Raw genomic sequence first — 15,684 nt, forward strand, 5'->3', positions numbered from 1 at the left:
TCTCTTAAGGCAGGTTTCACTGAGGTGCCACTCAGCGTAATTCTGTGGTTTTTAGTAAACATAGTTGTGCAACCGTCACCGAAATGGTTTTAGAACATGGTTACTGCAGCAAGTTTCCCTCACTCTCCCTTTGTAGTTCATTCCCGTTTTTACCCCCAGCGCCTGGAAACCTCTGATCTGCTCTCTGCCTCTGAAGACTTACTGTTGGTGGAAATGGAAGCTTATAGTAGGTGGTATTTCGTGTCTGGTTTCTTGCACTTAATGGAACATTTCTGAGGTTTGTCCATATTGTTGCCCTGGGAGTAGGGTTTTTGTTTGTTGCTTAATAGTATTCCCGCCCTTGTATGAATGTATCATGTTCTGTTTAGATAGTCATCGGTGGATGGACCTTTGAGTAGTTCTACTTTGGGAGTTATTATGAATCATACTAGAGACATGTATTTACTTGTATGTAAAAACAAGTCCTGGGGTGGACATGTTTTCAATTCTCTTGTATATGTCTAAGGGTGGGAGTACAGTTTTGTAAGCTAAGCTTATGTCCAGCTTTTTTTTTTTTTTTTTTTTTTTGGTCCAGCTTTTTTTTTTTTTAATGCTAAGCTACCATCTCTTTGTATTAGATTTAAATGAGAGATCAAGAATCTAAATGAAATTAAAGTTGGTGTTGGAAGTTCTACTATCTTGTTAACTGAGAACCATTATTTTACTCACTTTTGAAACACAGAGCTAGATAGACATTGTACTAACCATTCAGTACTCAGTATAGTTAACTAAACACGACTATTTTCTTTGATGACTTGTAATCTTATGAAAGATCATGATTATGAACGTAGCAGTCATGGTTCAGCGTCATTGAAGAGAGTGAAGCTGAAGGTACAGACACACTTGGATATGCTCAGATTTTTTTTTTTTTTTACTTCTTACTGAATTCCTGAAACTTGGTTTTACTTTTTTTTCTCCAAAGGTCTGGGAGATGGGATTGTCTAAAGCTGTATGGAAACGACAGACTCTGGTATAAGGAAATGACTTTAGGGAGGTCTGAGTGTCTTGTGGTGACTAACATCATCAGAGATAAAGAGCATAATAATAAGACTAGTCCTCATGGTCTCAAGGCAGATGGTGATGATCTAAAGCTGACAACTGAAAATACAGCTAAATTCAAGTTAAATTCTGTGGTTCATTCATATATGGATTACACTGTTCTGAGCTTATTTATATCCATATCACCCTATTCAAACTCGAGTTTTAGAATGGCAATACTGGGCTGCTAAATTAACTTCTATTTTAGAAAATATCAGATCTTTTATTTGGGGAGTTATCTGCTATAATCAGACCAGGAAAGAACCAGGGCTCCTTGGAGAAGTAGCTGACTTCAGGGCTGAGGCAGAGAAGCTAGATGATGAGCCTGGAACATCTTGTGCAAAAAGTAAAAAGGGACTCAGAGAATATTGGGGCTATGTCAGGAGACACAGGCACCAGCTTGAAGACAAGTCAGTTCTGGGGGAACTTTACCATCAAAATAAATAATATAGGAATGCACTGTATAATAGATAAAAATCCATTTTAATATAAGCAATTGAATGCTTATTTTTTCTAATGCAGAAAGGAGAATTCTATCTTACAACAGAACACTAACAAGTATAGAAGCACAAGAGAGTTTAAAAAAAACTATTTAGTTTTCACCATAATAATAATTAATTCAGGCAGGGATCATCAATCCATGCTAAACTTGGTGGGTAAAAGTGTGGTAAAGAACAGGATATTTACATAGTTTCAAAATGCTTCCTCATAGAATTTACAAATTACTTATTTTATGTGTCAAATACAAGTTAACTTCAGGATGGAGAAAGCTGGAAACTATCTTAACCAAGGGATAACAGCACCACCAGGAACCTCTTGTGCCTGCTGGTAAGATGCCTTGAGAACGTGGCACTACTTAAGTATCCTTACCAAAAATGAGTCAACCTTGAGGAAAATTAATATCACAAGTATCTGCTTTGTACTTTTAAAAAATGTCAAGGTCAGAAAAGATGAGAGGGCTGAGGAATCATTTCAGGTGGAAGATCACCTTCTGATGCAGTTCACTTTCTCTGGTGGTCACGCAGGTGGGACATTCACTACCTTCTGAGGCTACACATTCCTTTTTTTTTTTTTTTTTAAACTACTACTTAACTTATATTCCTTTAGTTTTTAGCCAATGTCCTTTCTCTTTTCCAGGATTCCATCCCAGTCCAGTAGTATGTATTTTTTATGGTGAAATGTTAATATATCAAATTATTCATTTTGGCAAACCAATATACTTTCTATATTTAATTAAAGATAGTCCATGCTGTTTCTGCAATTTATTTTTTTAAAATCCTTTTAAGTCTCAATCTGGCTTTTTTTTAATTGCAATGTTATGTCTATGTGCAAAGATATAAAGTATATCATGATTGTAGGTTAACAGTTGCATGGTTAAGATTTATATAACCTTATGTTTTTACTGAATGATATATGCCAAGGCAAGTATGAATATGTGGTATGATGACACAACTCCATTTTTATAAATTTGAAATTCACTTCAATTTATTTTCTCAGGAATTTTTAATTTATTTTATTGATTACTGCCTATATCTTTGGTAACCCTGTTCATGAAAGTAAACAAAATCAATAAATGAATGAAAAAACAAATAAATGGAATTTTGTTTGGGGGATCCCAGTCTAATGGGCCACATTCACACATGTGTACATACTAGAAGACAGGGCTGTCACTACTGACTCAGTGAGAAATGAAGACCAAGAGAATTTGATGGTCAAATGTGGTCACTGGAATCTGAGTAATTCAACTTCAGATCCCAATTCTGCTCTCAAGTACAGTCTAACTTTGGGTCGATGGTTCAGTTGTCTTAAAATTCTGGAAAACGGGGACACAATTCTATCTCATAGGACTGTTATATAGAATAATGGGATAAACACATGAAGCAATTGGCAGAGTCCTAATATGTAACCGTAAGGCCTTATAATGTCGACTTTTGTTAGTACATTACACACTCAACTGAAAACTCTGTAATATAAGTGAGCTGGGGAACATCCATCCCTGGTGTATAGAGAATGGCAGAAATCAGGTGGTACCAACACTTTAGCTTTAGGAATGTGAATCACACTTTACTTCCTTCTTCACCTTTGCAGCCCTACTCTCAGCGGCTGCCATCAACATTTTTTCTCCCCCATTCAGAACTGTCACTCTGAATACTTGAAGTACATGACTAGGGTACCCACACTTTTGGATTAAAGCACCATGTCCTCACACAGTTCTCAAAGTCAAACATTGACAGAATGTGAAAGGCAATGACAATCAAGAGACATAAAGACCACACGGTAAAGAAAGATCCCTGAACAAGAAAAACAATGGAGTGTGGGGAAAACAGTAGGAGCAAAGAGGTTGCTTTGAGCAATAGAAACTGGGACTGATAAATCACTTTTGTTTCTGATGTAGGCTCACCACCCGCAGCCAAAATGCTCTCAGCAAAACAATGGCCACTGTCTGTCTTCAAAGATGGTCTTTCCTTACCCAATACTCATCTTCCTCCTTAGAAAACATTGTCTCCCATATAATTCTTACCTAGTTTGCACTGAATACAAGGTTATTCATGATCAACTCTCCTTAACAACTGTGTTATAGAGTTTTGTATTGGTCCAAAATAATTCATAGAGGCATACTATAAACATACTACTATCTATGCAAAGTGCAGTGGAGTTTATAAAGGGTAAGATGATAAGTTTTTGCCTTATACTTAGTTCAAATGGATCAACAGATTAAGGCCCAAGTGTCAGATCTGACCAGGCCCATTTGCTTATAGGTTGTCTCTGGCTGCTTTTTCTTCTCTAATAGCAGAGTTGAATTGTTGTGATGAAGATTATATGCTTTCCAAAGGTTAACATATTTACTACCTTGTCCCTTTACAGAAGAAGTCTGCCAAACCTCTGAAATGGAAGATGCAAGTATAATAAAAACACCCACCTTTACTAAATGCCAATTAAAAAACTATAAACAATTACAAGACGGACGCGAGGCTGGCACAGTCAGTTGATCACTGGAGTCTTGGTTTTAGCTCAAGTTGTGATCTCAAGGTGCTGAAACCGAGCCCCAAGTCAGGCTCCACATTCAGCACGGAGCCTGCTTGGGACTCTCCCTCTCCCTCCACACGTCCCTCCTCGCAGGCATGTGTGCGTTGTTTCTCTCTTTCAAATAAAAAATACATCTTAAAAAAAAAAAAGGAATTTTAAGAGTTCAGAAGGTTGGCCACTTTCAACGGGGCCATTTCAGGAAAATTTTTCAAAGCCAACCGAAATAGAGAAATAGAACTCAAAGAATGAGAATGCAGATGGGTTCAGAACTTCTTGGCAACAGAAAGTGATATAAACATGTCAAGCACAGAAAAAGCAAGATAGAGAATGGAGCTTCCAGCTCATGAGGGCATCACTCTCTTATGATGCTTTGCAGAGATCTTTTCATCTTTTCTGGTTTTCAAATCAGCATGTATGTTTCCCACAAACCATACTCCATGAGCCTCTAGGTCGTCTCCTAATTACGTACTTCCTATCCAGCTGGGAACCCCACTCTAAAAAGGGCCAAACTCCCAGATACAAGGATGTGGTAACAAACAAACACTGTAATTAAGGGCATTCTTTGAAACCGTGCCTCCATTTAACTTTCTAATCTTTTCTGTTATTGGATATTAATATTCAGCACCAAAAGAATGAGATACTGTTTTTCTTCCAAAACAAAATCACATGACTATGCCACACATTAATATGCAAGGATTAGGATAGTGTTACTCTTCTATTTTTGTATGTGCTCTTTTCCTAAAGTTCCATGAGGCAAGGAGGCTAGATGAATTAGTAGGACTTTTAGTCTTAAAAGATAAGAAATCATATTGCTTAAATCAGAAAGGATGTATTACATTAAGGTCTAGTAAAGCTATTTCAAAAACCTTTTGAAAAGTAAGTTTGCATCAAAAATGTATTTATTGCAGAAAGACAATTTATGCTTACATGTATATGTAAAAATATCTTGGGCTCAACACTAAAAGCTGCTGTCATTATGACCTTTTGGCAAGTAATTCAGATTGCTACATTTACATATCCTGCTTTATGTACTTACAAGGTAGGAGAACTGTAAACTAACCATAGTTTTCAAATAAGATTTATATTTAAAAGTGAGAGAAAATGACTGTCTTATTTGACGTATATGTAGTAATTGTTGAACTGTAAAAGAATGAGCCACAATATGTAAAACTTCAAGTATTACAACTTAAGCAAAAACAAACATGAGTGGGGAGAGAGAGGGAAATGGCGGAGGGAAAGACAAACCAAAAAAGTCTTCTTGACTGAGATAATCCAAACTCATAACTACTGTTCTGATGTGAAGAGATTATTTTTTTTTAAAAAAAGGACATTCCAAACTCAAAGACTAAAATATTTTACTATTTCAACATAAAATTCTTCCAGAACTCTTATAATATGTACATGATCCTGGAATACATTTCTCACTTCTTAGCTTATTAACAATGTGTATATTTGAAAATAAATATATACAATATTTCAAAACAAACCCTTCAAGACCATATTTAAGCAATGACATCCAAAGAAACTGAATGCAGGCACCATGTAACATTTAGGATATATGGTATCTTGAATATCAAATGTTCTCTTGTTACTCAGAAGTCTTCCTTATACAGAGGTTGCTTCTAAAGTAGTTTTCTTACAGAGCCAAACATCCTGATGTGCCAAGTCCAATTTCATTTTCTCCAGTACTATAAAAAAAAGATAAACAAGTAGAAAGCAATTAACTTCAATTTCACAAAGAAAGACAAACAACAGAGTCTATAGTTCTAAAAAATGCTTAGTTCTTGGCATGACATTTTTAGCTACTGAACAGCTGTTAACTTATTCCACAGAGTGCACCCACTTCATTCCAGAACCGATCTGGAATCAAATCAAAGACAGCAGTCCTGAAAGAACAAGGAGGCCCAGTCATGGACTGTGTGGGGGCCAACACAATAACAGTGTTTGATATTAAAATATCAATTGGAAATGAAAGAAACCAATGTTTGTAGTACCTATTTTATGCTAGGCACCCCCACAGTTACCTCAGATATTGCTTATAAAGAGATGTGGAACACTGTACCTCTCTTCATTATTTCTCAAAATTAGCATTCAGTGAAATTCAGAGAATGCTACCCATTACTTCTGAGAACTGGCTAATATAAATTTAATCTGCAAGGGTTAATGGTTGTCTTTAACATGTACGGATGCTGCCAGTCACCACTCCCAGTACGGACAACTCTTTTTTTTTTTTTTTTTTTTTTTTTAAAGATTTTATTTGACAGACAGATCATAAGCAGGCAGAGAGGCAGGCAGAGAGAGAAAGGCTCCCTGCTGAGCAGAGAGCCTAACGTGGGGCTCAATCCCAGGACCCTGAGATCACAACCCGAGCCAAAGGCAGAGGCTTTAACCTACTGAGCCACCCAGGCGCCCCAGTACGGACAACTCTTAATTGTTTGCGTGAACATAACTGAGTCATCCATAACTCATGTGCCACCTTGTTCAGTAAAATATATGCTGGCAACATCTTGGAGGAAATAAGAATGCTGGACATGGGCAACATAATTTTGTTTCCATTAACTTTACCTCACTATTACTCTAAGAAAAAACAATGAAGTGGGAAAAAAAAACCTCACTGACAAATATTTGTGGGTATGTGTGCATATTCATGTATATGTGTCAAAATGTGACAGATACTGACTGATTTTAATCTGATACAATTTAAAGTGATTCTAGCAATAATATGGTAAGATTCAGCTTTAATGCTTTTAAAAGGAATATAATTTCTGATTTAAGAAGTTGTTTAAATATCTTCTAGAAGACAATATCAGAGAAAATAAAAATAAACTTCTCAAATATAAAATCACATACATTTATTTGTTGCCTACTATGTGCCAGGAACAGCTCAGGTTTTGTGAGAGTCCCTGTGATACTCAAGACAAAAAAAGCCTGAAGACCTATACGGCTCATACACAGGTCACCACTCATACACACACAAGTATATCCAAAAGTTGGGCAATGGGTGGGGAACTCATTCCAGGCAACAAACAGAGGTGGATTGTTTGTGGGGGGTTGAGGGAATTATTGGGTATGAGAAAGAGCCATGGGGGTAAATCATCAGAGCTACAAAGACGACTCTTTTTCTTTTTGAAGGCTGGTGAAAGATTACTGAAGTTGAAAATGCAGGTTAGAGCCAAACTGTGGAGGGTTCTCACAGACATGCTACGAAGTCTAAATATCCTGGAAACAAGGAAATCCACACATGTGGATACGTATGTTTGTATGTGTGGGAGAAACACTACTACTGAACACTCTAACAGGTCACCTAAATACTTGTGAGCGTCTGTCTGCGGGGGGGGGGGGGGGGGGGGGGAATCAGTAATACTATGTAGCAGAGTCAGTCCCAAAACATTCAACTCCCTGATGAATTTATATAAAAGGGTTTGATACAACAGAGGGGCAGGGAAACAACAGCATGACAACTAACTTTCCTAAAAGCAGTTAATGAAGCAAACAGACAAATCTTACCATGGATTATACTCAAGTGTTTGAAAACTTGCCCCCACACAAGACAAGGAAATTAAATCTCTACAGATAAAAAATAAACTGTAGGGCATTTTAGCCAAAAATTATGGGCACTCTGCTGACTGCTGCTATTATAGTAATTACTCTTAAGACTTTGAAACATTTGTAATGTCACAAGTGCCTGTATGCTGTTTTTAAACATGGTGGGTTCTGATGGCTACTTGTGCAGCAGGGCTGACTACACAGACACCCGAGAGCATGTGGGGGGCAATAAAATTCAGGACTGGCTTATGGCCAATGTGCAAAATAAATGTTACCCCACATTTATCATATTTATCTGGGATTAACTGGTTCCAATGACTCCTTTTTATAGCACACTCTCTTAGCTGTTTGCATAGCTGTTTTTTTTTTTTTTTGTTTTTGGTTTTTTTCCTTTACAGGGGCAGATGAAACATTAAGGAGAGAAAAGTTAAAGATCATTTTCTTAAATTTACAAGTATATTTTTTAAAACTCACAACTCACAACAAAATCCACTCATCTCTAATAATTTAAAGCTTAAACATATGTATCAAGAAAAACATGATATAGAAACTACTATTTCTACAACCTATGGTCTGGGTTTGAATCTGTACTTTTGTCCCACATTAACCCTGAGACCATGAGTTACTTAATCTCAGCCTTGGTTTTTCTCTTCTGTAAAACAGGCCCGGTAATTCACGCACAGGTGTGAGGATTAAAAAGGTGATACAGAGAAAGTTCTTTATGTAATTTCTCATACTTCTAAGTGTACAGTAGGCTGTAATTATTACTATTACTATTGTTTCTTTGTTGTTAATTTTATTCCTCCCAGGATAATTCAGATAAATGAGGAATAGATCTGGGACACAAAATGATACAAAATACTTTCATATGATATAATGGTATTGTGATAGTTATTTATTTAAGCCACTGGCCTGGGAATCATCTATGTCTTTAGAAAGTTATTAACTAAATTAAAAAGAAAAGCTTGGTTTTTGAGAAAAATTTCTCTTTGGCTAAAGAATTCAATACTTTTTGTTTTGTTCAATTAAATATTTTATAGTTTTTTTTTTATTCCTAATGATAAAATAAGGTACATAACATAAATTCAGAAATAATGCTCTATTCTCTTCTCCTAGGTTATTTTTTGCATCTATGCGCTCTCAAAGTAGATCAGAGAGTACAGCAGTTACAGACCAAACATCCTACATGGGGCTGAGGTGTTAGGGTCAGCACATAAAGGTAAAACAGGAACATAAACAAACAAAATTACTCAAATAAAACAAAACAAAAAAAACTCCTCAGAAGGCAACACATTACATATAGTCATCTCTCCAAAAGTTCAGAACAGGAAGCTTTTCCCTTAATACTAATGCAAAAAAAACCCCTAGGGTTTCTTTGAGCAGCAGAAGGGGCAGATGGATGGCCTGCACTTAGAAGCCCCCTTGTACAAAAAAACGAGAATCCCCAGTAATTGGAGTCACACTCAGCATGGCAAGGTGTCATGTCATAGGAGACACCTGGGATCTGAAACATCCCTGAAGAAGCTCTTCTCACCTTTATTAGGACATATGCTGTTTAAAAAAAAACATGAGGCAGAATAACCACACTGTCTGTCTCCTTTCACTGTTTGTTTGTCTTTGAAATTACCACAAATATATAAAGTTGAATTCTCTTCAGTTAAAGGCACATGATATATGACTGCACATTCATGTGCCCCTCTGCTTGGATCTGAGCTTTTCTCCCCTTGAACACCACGGGGGTTAATTAAGGATTCTTACCAAATGTAAAGCAGTGCTCCCAGTATCTTGAGCTGGAACTTCGGTAAACTTTCTGAATGCCATCTGTTCTTACTGTTTTACTCTGTCTACAAAAAATACATCTCTAACCCTGGTTAATCTACCAAGATTCAATTAATTAGATCAGTATGTACCAAGATGAAAGGAAACCACACCTCGCTCTTCAGCCTTCTCTCATCAATCAGTGGAGAGAGAGAGAGAGAGAGACAGGAGAAAGCAGAAACAGAGAAGAAACGGGCTGTCATGTGAGAGATTACCAACTAAAGGCTAGTTTTAGAGCAGTAAATGACACAAACTAAGTGACCTCTGCCTTTCTGTGCGGACAAGAGTAGAAAGCCCTTTAAAGATCATTTCAGTGGGGACAAGAGTTCTGATGATGCAATCTCAAAGACGATGACCTAAATAAAAGTGTTTTTCAGTGGAAAATTTGTATCACTAATAGGTGGGTGTTGCTAGGCAACAAATATTGCAGTGTTTAATCTCTACCCTTCCTTCGGAATGGTACGATGGAAGAAAATAAGCCTTTTCAGCATGCAATATAATAGTTGTATGTGGCAATTTTGTAGTCTTCTTTTAGACTATAATTTCTTTTATGCTGAAACAACTATAATTTTTGTTAACATGTATCAATTACTTTACCTCCATTTTTAGAAAAATGTCCTAGAATCCACAGTGATTAACAGAAGTGCAGTAAAATTAGTCTAAATCAATTAGCAGTATACATCCTTATTATAAATGTTTTGAGTGACCAAAAAAATAGATGTTGATCATCCAGATTTGCACGTGCATGTCATTTATTCTAAGTATTACTTAGAAAATATATAGTCACTACTTAGAAAATATACAGCATCTAGAAGTGTCAGTTCAAAGAAAAAATAAACTGCAGAGATTAATTAAGAAATAGGTAAGCTTCAGGGTGCCTGGAAGGCTCAGTCAGGTAATCGATTCTTGATTTTGACTCAGGTCATGATCTCAGGGTCCTGAGGGTCTCACTGGGCTCTGTGCTCTGGACAGAGTCTGCTTTTCCCTCTCCCTCTGCCCTTCCCCTCATGCTCACTTGCTTGTTCACTATCTTTAAAATAAAATAATAAATAAAATCTTTAAAAAGAAATAGCTATGCTTCGTAATTTCTTAATTTGAAAAGATTTACATGAGGTTAAAATTGTATTTAGTACCTCTTGTAATCTTCAATGCCTAAACAAACTCCAGTGAAATTAAACATCCTTGGGTTACTCTGATTTTGATATTGTTTCAGCTGCACAAGAATATAGGCACAGGTAATGAGTACAGGCAGTGGTGACTTATTTAAGGAAACCCAAGCATTGTCAAGTTCATTTCTTAGGATGTAGAATATTATGGATATTCTGGTAAAGACTTGAATTTGGTAAGCTAGGAAACAACTTTTTATGTGGGTCAGCCCACCCATCTTTAAGCAGGGAAAATGTTAAAACTCACTTTTGTGGTTACAGTAGAGCTTATATAATGTTAAAAAATAGTGAAGTACTGTATGAAATACACAGCTCAAATAAATAAGGGTATTGTCCCAGATACGATTATCTCTCACTGTAAAATGGAGCACTGAGATATGATGATGTAAAAAATTTTGTCTATATAAATACTCATGCTGTATTAAGTCTCCACTATTACCTATCTAGGATGACACTGGTGGTCTCTACATTGCTGGTATCATCCAGATAGTTGCTCTTAATTCATATTCATGCTGCTACGGCCTTGATTTTTTTTCTTTTTTTAAAGATTTTATTTATTTATTTGACACAGAGAGAGAGAGAGCACAAGCAGGGGGAATGGCAGGCAAGGGGAGAGGCAGAAGCAGGCTGCCTGTTGGGCAAGAAGCCCGATGCAGGACTCAACCCCAGGACCCTGGGATTGTGACCTGAGCCAAAGGCAGATGCTTAACTAACTGAGCCACCCAGGCACCCCCCCTTATTGGTCTTGACTTTAGATAAAAGGTACTATTTTGTTATTAAGAATCTAACCTAGTCCGAGAGAATTTGTAATGACGAAGGCCAAAGTAATTTAAAATAACTATTTATCCAGGATTACTACATCTTATCTACCATTTTAATGAAGAACTAAAAAATGGAAATCTAAGAAAGACTTAATATTTCTTTCCAGTAAATATAATCCTCTGTTAGTTCATCCTTATAAAATTATCTTTCCCAAGTCTAAGTTAAGAGTACATCCACCTCTATTACCAATTTATTAGCCATATTCTTATTTTCTCTATGAATAGAAAAGTTATATGCATTAACTCTTGGTTCTGAACAATCTTCGTAATTTAACCATCGGTGCTGAGGGTTTCATTTACTTTCAGTCTTGGCAATAGTCAAGATCAGCTTTATATGCGGAAAGCAATTAACCTTTGTGCCTATCTCTGACAAGAGATCAAATTTAGTTTCTATCTCAATGCCAATCACTTTACAGATGTGGAAACTGAGGCCCAGAGACATTGGTAAAGAAAGGTCCTTCTGTTACTACCTCCTTCAAATAAAAATGTGGTCCCTTTTTAATCTAGCCTTTTCTCTCCTGTATTTTTAATACAAAGAATTTTAAAAAGTAGTCCTTCTGGGGCACCTGGGTGGCTCCGTCAGTTAATCCATCGGACTCTTGATTCTGGCTCAGGTCATGGTCTCAGGTCATGAGCTCAAGCTCCACAGCAGGCTCCCTTCTCAGCAGGGAGTCTGCTTTAGATTCTTTCTCTCCCTCTCCCTCTGGCCATCCCGTCTCAGTCCCAGGCTCGCTCGCTCGCTCTCTCTCTCTCTCTCATAAATTGACAAAACAATTTCAAAACTAAACTAAAGTATACCACTAATTCAGGGGCACCTGGGTGTCTCAGTCAGTTAACCATCTGCCTTCAGCCTGGGTCATGACTTCAGGGTCCTAGCCTCAAGCTCCACGTCAGGCTCCCTACTCAGTGGTGAGTCTCCTCCTCCCATTCCTCCTCCCCCTACTCACACTCACTCTCTCTCTCACTCGCTCGCTCACTTTCTCTCTCTCTCAGATTAGTAAATAAAATCTTAAAATAAATAAATAAATAAAGTATACCACAAGTTCATTCACAGACCTTGCATGAAAGCTCAAACTTTAAGCTAGAATGTATTAGATGAGTGGCAGTTGAGTTTTCAAGGATGCCATACTTAATCCCTCTCCAGAGTACACACTTCTCTTGTCCCTGAGAGCCAGGGCTGGCCTCCTGACTTGCTCTAAGAGGCCTGCTGCCCCGCTTTCACATTCCTTGGGGGAACAGCCATCATCATGCAGAATAGCAGCCCTGGCTAGAGTAGGGAACAGTGAGAGAAGCAGAGACAGACCATCTAGAGCAGCTCCAAAGTGAAGGTGTGTGAAACCTATTGGATCCTTCAGAAAAACCCAATCACCAGCTGAAAACCGCTGAATGAGTGAACCTACCTGACATAACAGGAAACAAAAGAGCCATATAGGTGGGATATGGCTGAAATCCTGACTGAAAAATCATAAATAATAAATCATTATTGTTTTTTGAGCTAGTGAGTCCAGGTTTGTTATACAGCTACAGATAATCTGAAATGAGGTGTCAGGCAGCAGTGTTAATTTTAAGTGTGGAGTTTTAGCTCTATTATACAGTAAATGCTGAGGAACTAAAGAAGAAAACTGAGAAACTTGAAGTATGCAAGAATAAAAACTCTTGGAGAGAAATTTGTTCAGCTGTAATAAGGACAGAGCAAAAATGAAATATAAATGACCAACTCTGAAGGAAAAGGGAAGACACAGAAGTTAGCTAACCTCAAGCATATTAAAACTATCTGAGTTTTAAAAAAGAAAAAAAAAAAGAGTGTACACACAAAAAGGGAGAGGGAAAGTAATTGGATTATGAGGGCTATGCCTGGGAAAGTTTCAGTAACTCCTAACATAATATAGCAGTAAGCAAGACACTGACAAGAAAACAAGTTTCAAAAATACTAGATATGGGAGTCAAAAGATTTGGGTTCAAGTCTTGATTCTGTTCCTTGTTAGTCACATGACGTTAGCGAAATCATTGTGCCATTCTTGGTTTCTATCCCTGATTGCTCCAAAATATCCTGCTGTGCTATATGGAGACTCAGATCTACCATTAGCTAGACAAATCACTGACCATCTGAATCAGTTTATTCCTTTGAGAGGTGACCGGTTAGGAGTAATAACCTGGGAAGCAATCCCTGATTGGTCCCTGTAATATGACAGGACCCAACTGGTGTTCTGGGAGAAGAAACTTTTGTTAAGCCAGAAAAAGAGAATAAGCTAACATTTACAGGAAGAAACTCCTTTACATTCCTTGGATATTTTTTAAGTAGATAAAGCACTGTGCTAATATGTGAGTAACAGATAGAGCCCCATCTTCAAGAAGTTTGTATTTTAGGAGTTATTAAAAAAAAGTATCCAAGTATCTATAATAGAAGCAAAATATAAGTGCAACTCATAATAAAGATAAAAGTCCTATAAATATCCAGAGGAAGATCAAAGTGGCATTAAGAATAGATCTTAGACAACAACTTAGATTTGGTAGGCAGAAGTTTACCAAAGATTCACTGAAGAAGATGGATATTCTATGCTGAATAAATGGCAGCTGCAAAGTAATCACAGAGATAGATAAGAACAAAATATTCAGAAAGGTTATTAGGGAAACACCTTGGAGAGTAGCTTGGAATACAATATCCTAGAAAGCCTTGAGCTGCCAGAGAATGGACTTCACTGTTAAGCAATGAGGAAACACTGTACACCTTGAAATTTAAAAAGAAAAAAAAAAAAAAAAAAGACATTATTTTTTGAAAATATATCTGACTGGGATATTTAGAAGGATAAAAAATGCTTGGAGAAAAAACTACTACAGAAGAATTATAAAGGGTTTTAGTTATCCAAGATATCTTAAAGAACAAAAAATGGATTAAGATGTTAGTTGGAGGGCTCCTGGGTGGCTCAGTGGGTTAAGCCTCTGCCTTCAGCTCAGGTCATGATCTCAGGGTCCTGGGATCAAGCCCCGCATTGGGCTCTCTGCTGAGCAGGGAGCCTGCTTCCTCCTCTCTCTCTGCCTGCTTCTCTGCCTACCTGTGATCTCTCTCTCTCTGTCAAATAAGTAAATAAAATCTTGAACAAAAAATTTTAGTAGTCAGAAAATGATAGAAAAGGATAATTAAAGAAATGGTTAAACTAAAAAGGAAATGGTAAACTGAAAAGGCTTAGTGACTCAGTAGTACTGGGTGAGGAAGAAGGCAAAGTAGACAGGTGATTAGTAAAATTAGATGATTAGTAAAATTATAATAGAATAAGCAAAGTCAGGAAGGAGTGTGCAAGAAGAAGGGTGTGAGTGTGTGGGAGGAAAGAGGCCTAATTTTTCTGTTTGCTTACCATTTTCATAATCATCCTCATTAGGAAATTCATAATAAAACCAGGTTTTAAACCTGGGGTTTACCATCACAGGCTAGTGTGAAAAGGTCTCCCTCAGACATCTGCATGCAAGATTCTACTAACAGTAAGTCTACAGATAGACTTTTTCAGTGCGTGGTATGCACTGCTTTCTCAGCTTCTATACTCCTTTCCTAGCACTTCTCTGTTTGTCAAAACCCAACAAGAGTTCAAGTCTCACTTGCCAAGGCCTCTGCTAGACTCAAGATCATTCTCAAGAAAGATTTACAATCACCACTGACTACAAAGAACAAATACCTATGCTGATACTCCGCAGTCTGGTTAACAACCATGAAAATTTAAGTGGGATGATTCAGAGTTAATAATGTATGCAACACATTCATATCAGCTGGCTGATGTCAAAAAGTCTTGACAAAATGCAGAGAAGACATCACTAGCAGGAGAAAAGCATGACTCCCTTAGGACTCTGGGGTAGGACACAGAGAAGCTGAGATCAATTGCACTGCCTTCAGAGAACTTACCTGGGCAAACTTGTGAATCTGCTCCACCACTGCAGCAAAGAGAGCATGGACACTTTCGTCGATCAGACTCTGCATGTAATGCACCGCCTCTTCATCAGACAGGTCCAGCCGGAATTTATCCTGAACCTATGAGGTCACAGTAGGTTAGTCTTTTGAATGAAAAATAAGGACTCAATTTAAAGAGACAGCATCAGATTGATATAGATGTTGTTACAATACATTATGACCTATTTCCATGACAAAGAAGTAATCCATAAAGTACAAGAAGTTCTGAATATTATTATTCTTTTGAGTGAAGTTTATTGTTTTTGCTATATGCTCTTTAATCACCCTTTCT

At 37.2% G+C, this 15,684-nt stretch overlaps 1 protein-coding gene across 2 annotated transcripts in view; it reads right to left on the reverse strand.

Moving 5' to 3' along the window:
• Nucleotides 1-4,985: 4,985 nt before the first annotated feature.
• PIK3C3 (phosphatidylinositol 3-kinase catalytic subunit type 3) overlaps nucleotides 4,986-15,684 on the reverse strand; it is a 140,405-nt gene continuing 129,706 nt past the window's right edge. Inside the window, exons 24-25 of one of the 2 annotated variants that reach the window (XM_032310044.1) lie at nucleotides 15,348-15,473; nucleotides 4,986-5,792 (exon numbers count right to left, since the gene is read on the reverse strand). In XM_032310044.1, coding sequence (XP_032165935.1) covers nucleotides 5,778-5,792; nucleotides 15,348-15,473 — 141 coding nt within the window. In that variant the 3' untranslated portion in view covers nucleotides 4,986-5,777. Of the gene's footprint in view, nucleotides 5,793-15,347; nucleotides 15,474-15,684 lie in introns of those variants that run through there. The other variant, XR_004277974.1, reaches the window with a different exon arrangement.

The sequence above is a fragment of the Mustela erminea genome, chromosome 13 (assembly GCF_009829155.1).
Source record: "Mustela erminea isolate mMusErm1 chromosome 13, mMusErm1.Pri, whole genome shotgun sequence".
In the NCBI taxonomy this organism is placed as follows: Eukaryota; Metazoa; Chordata; class Mammalia; order Carnivora; family Mustelidae; genus Mustela; species Mustela erminea.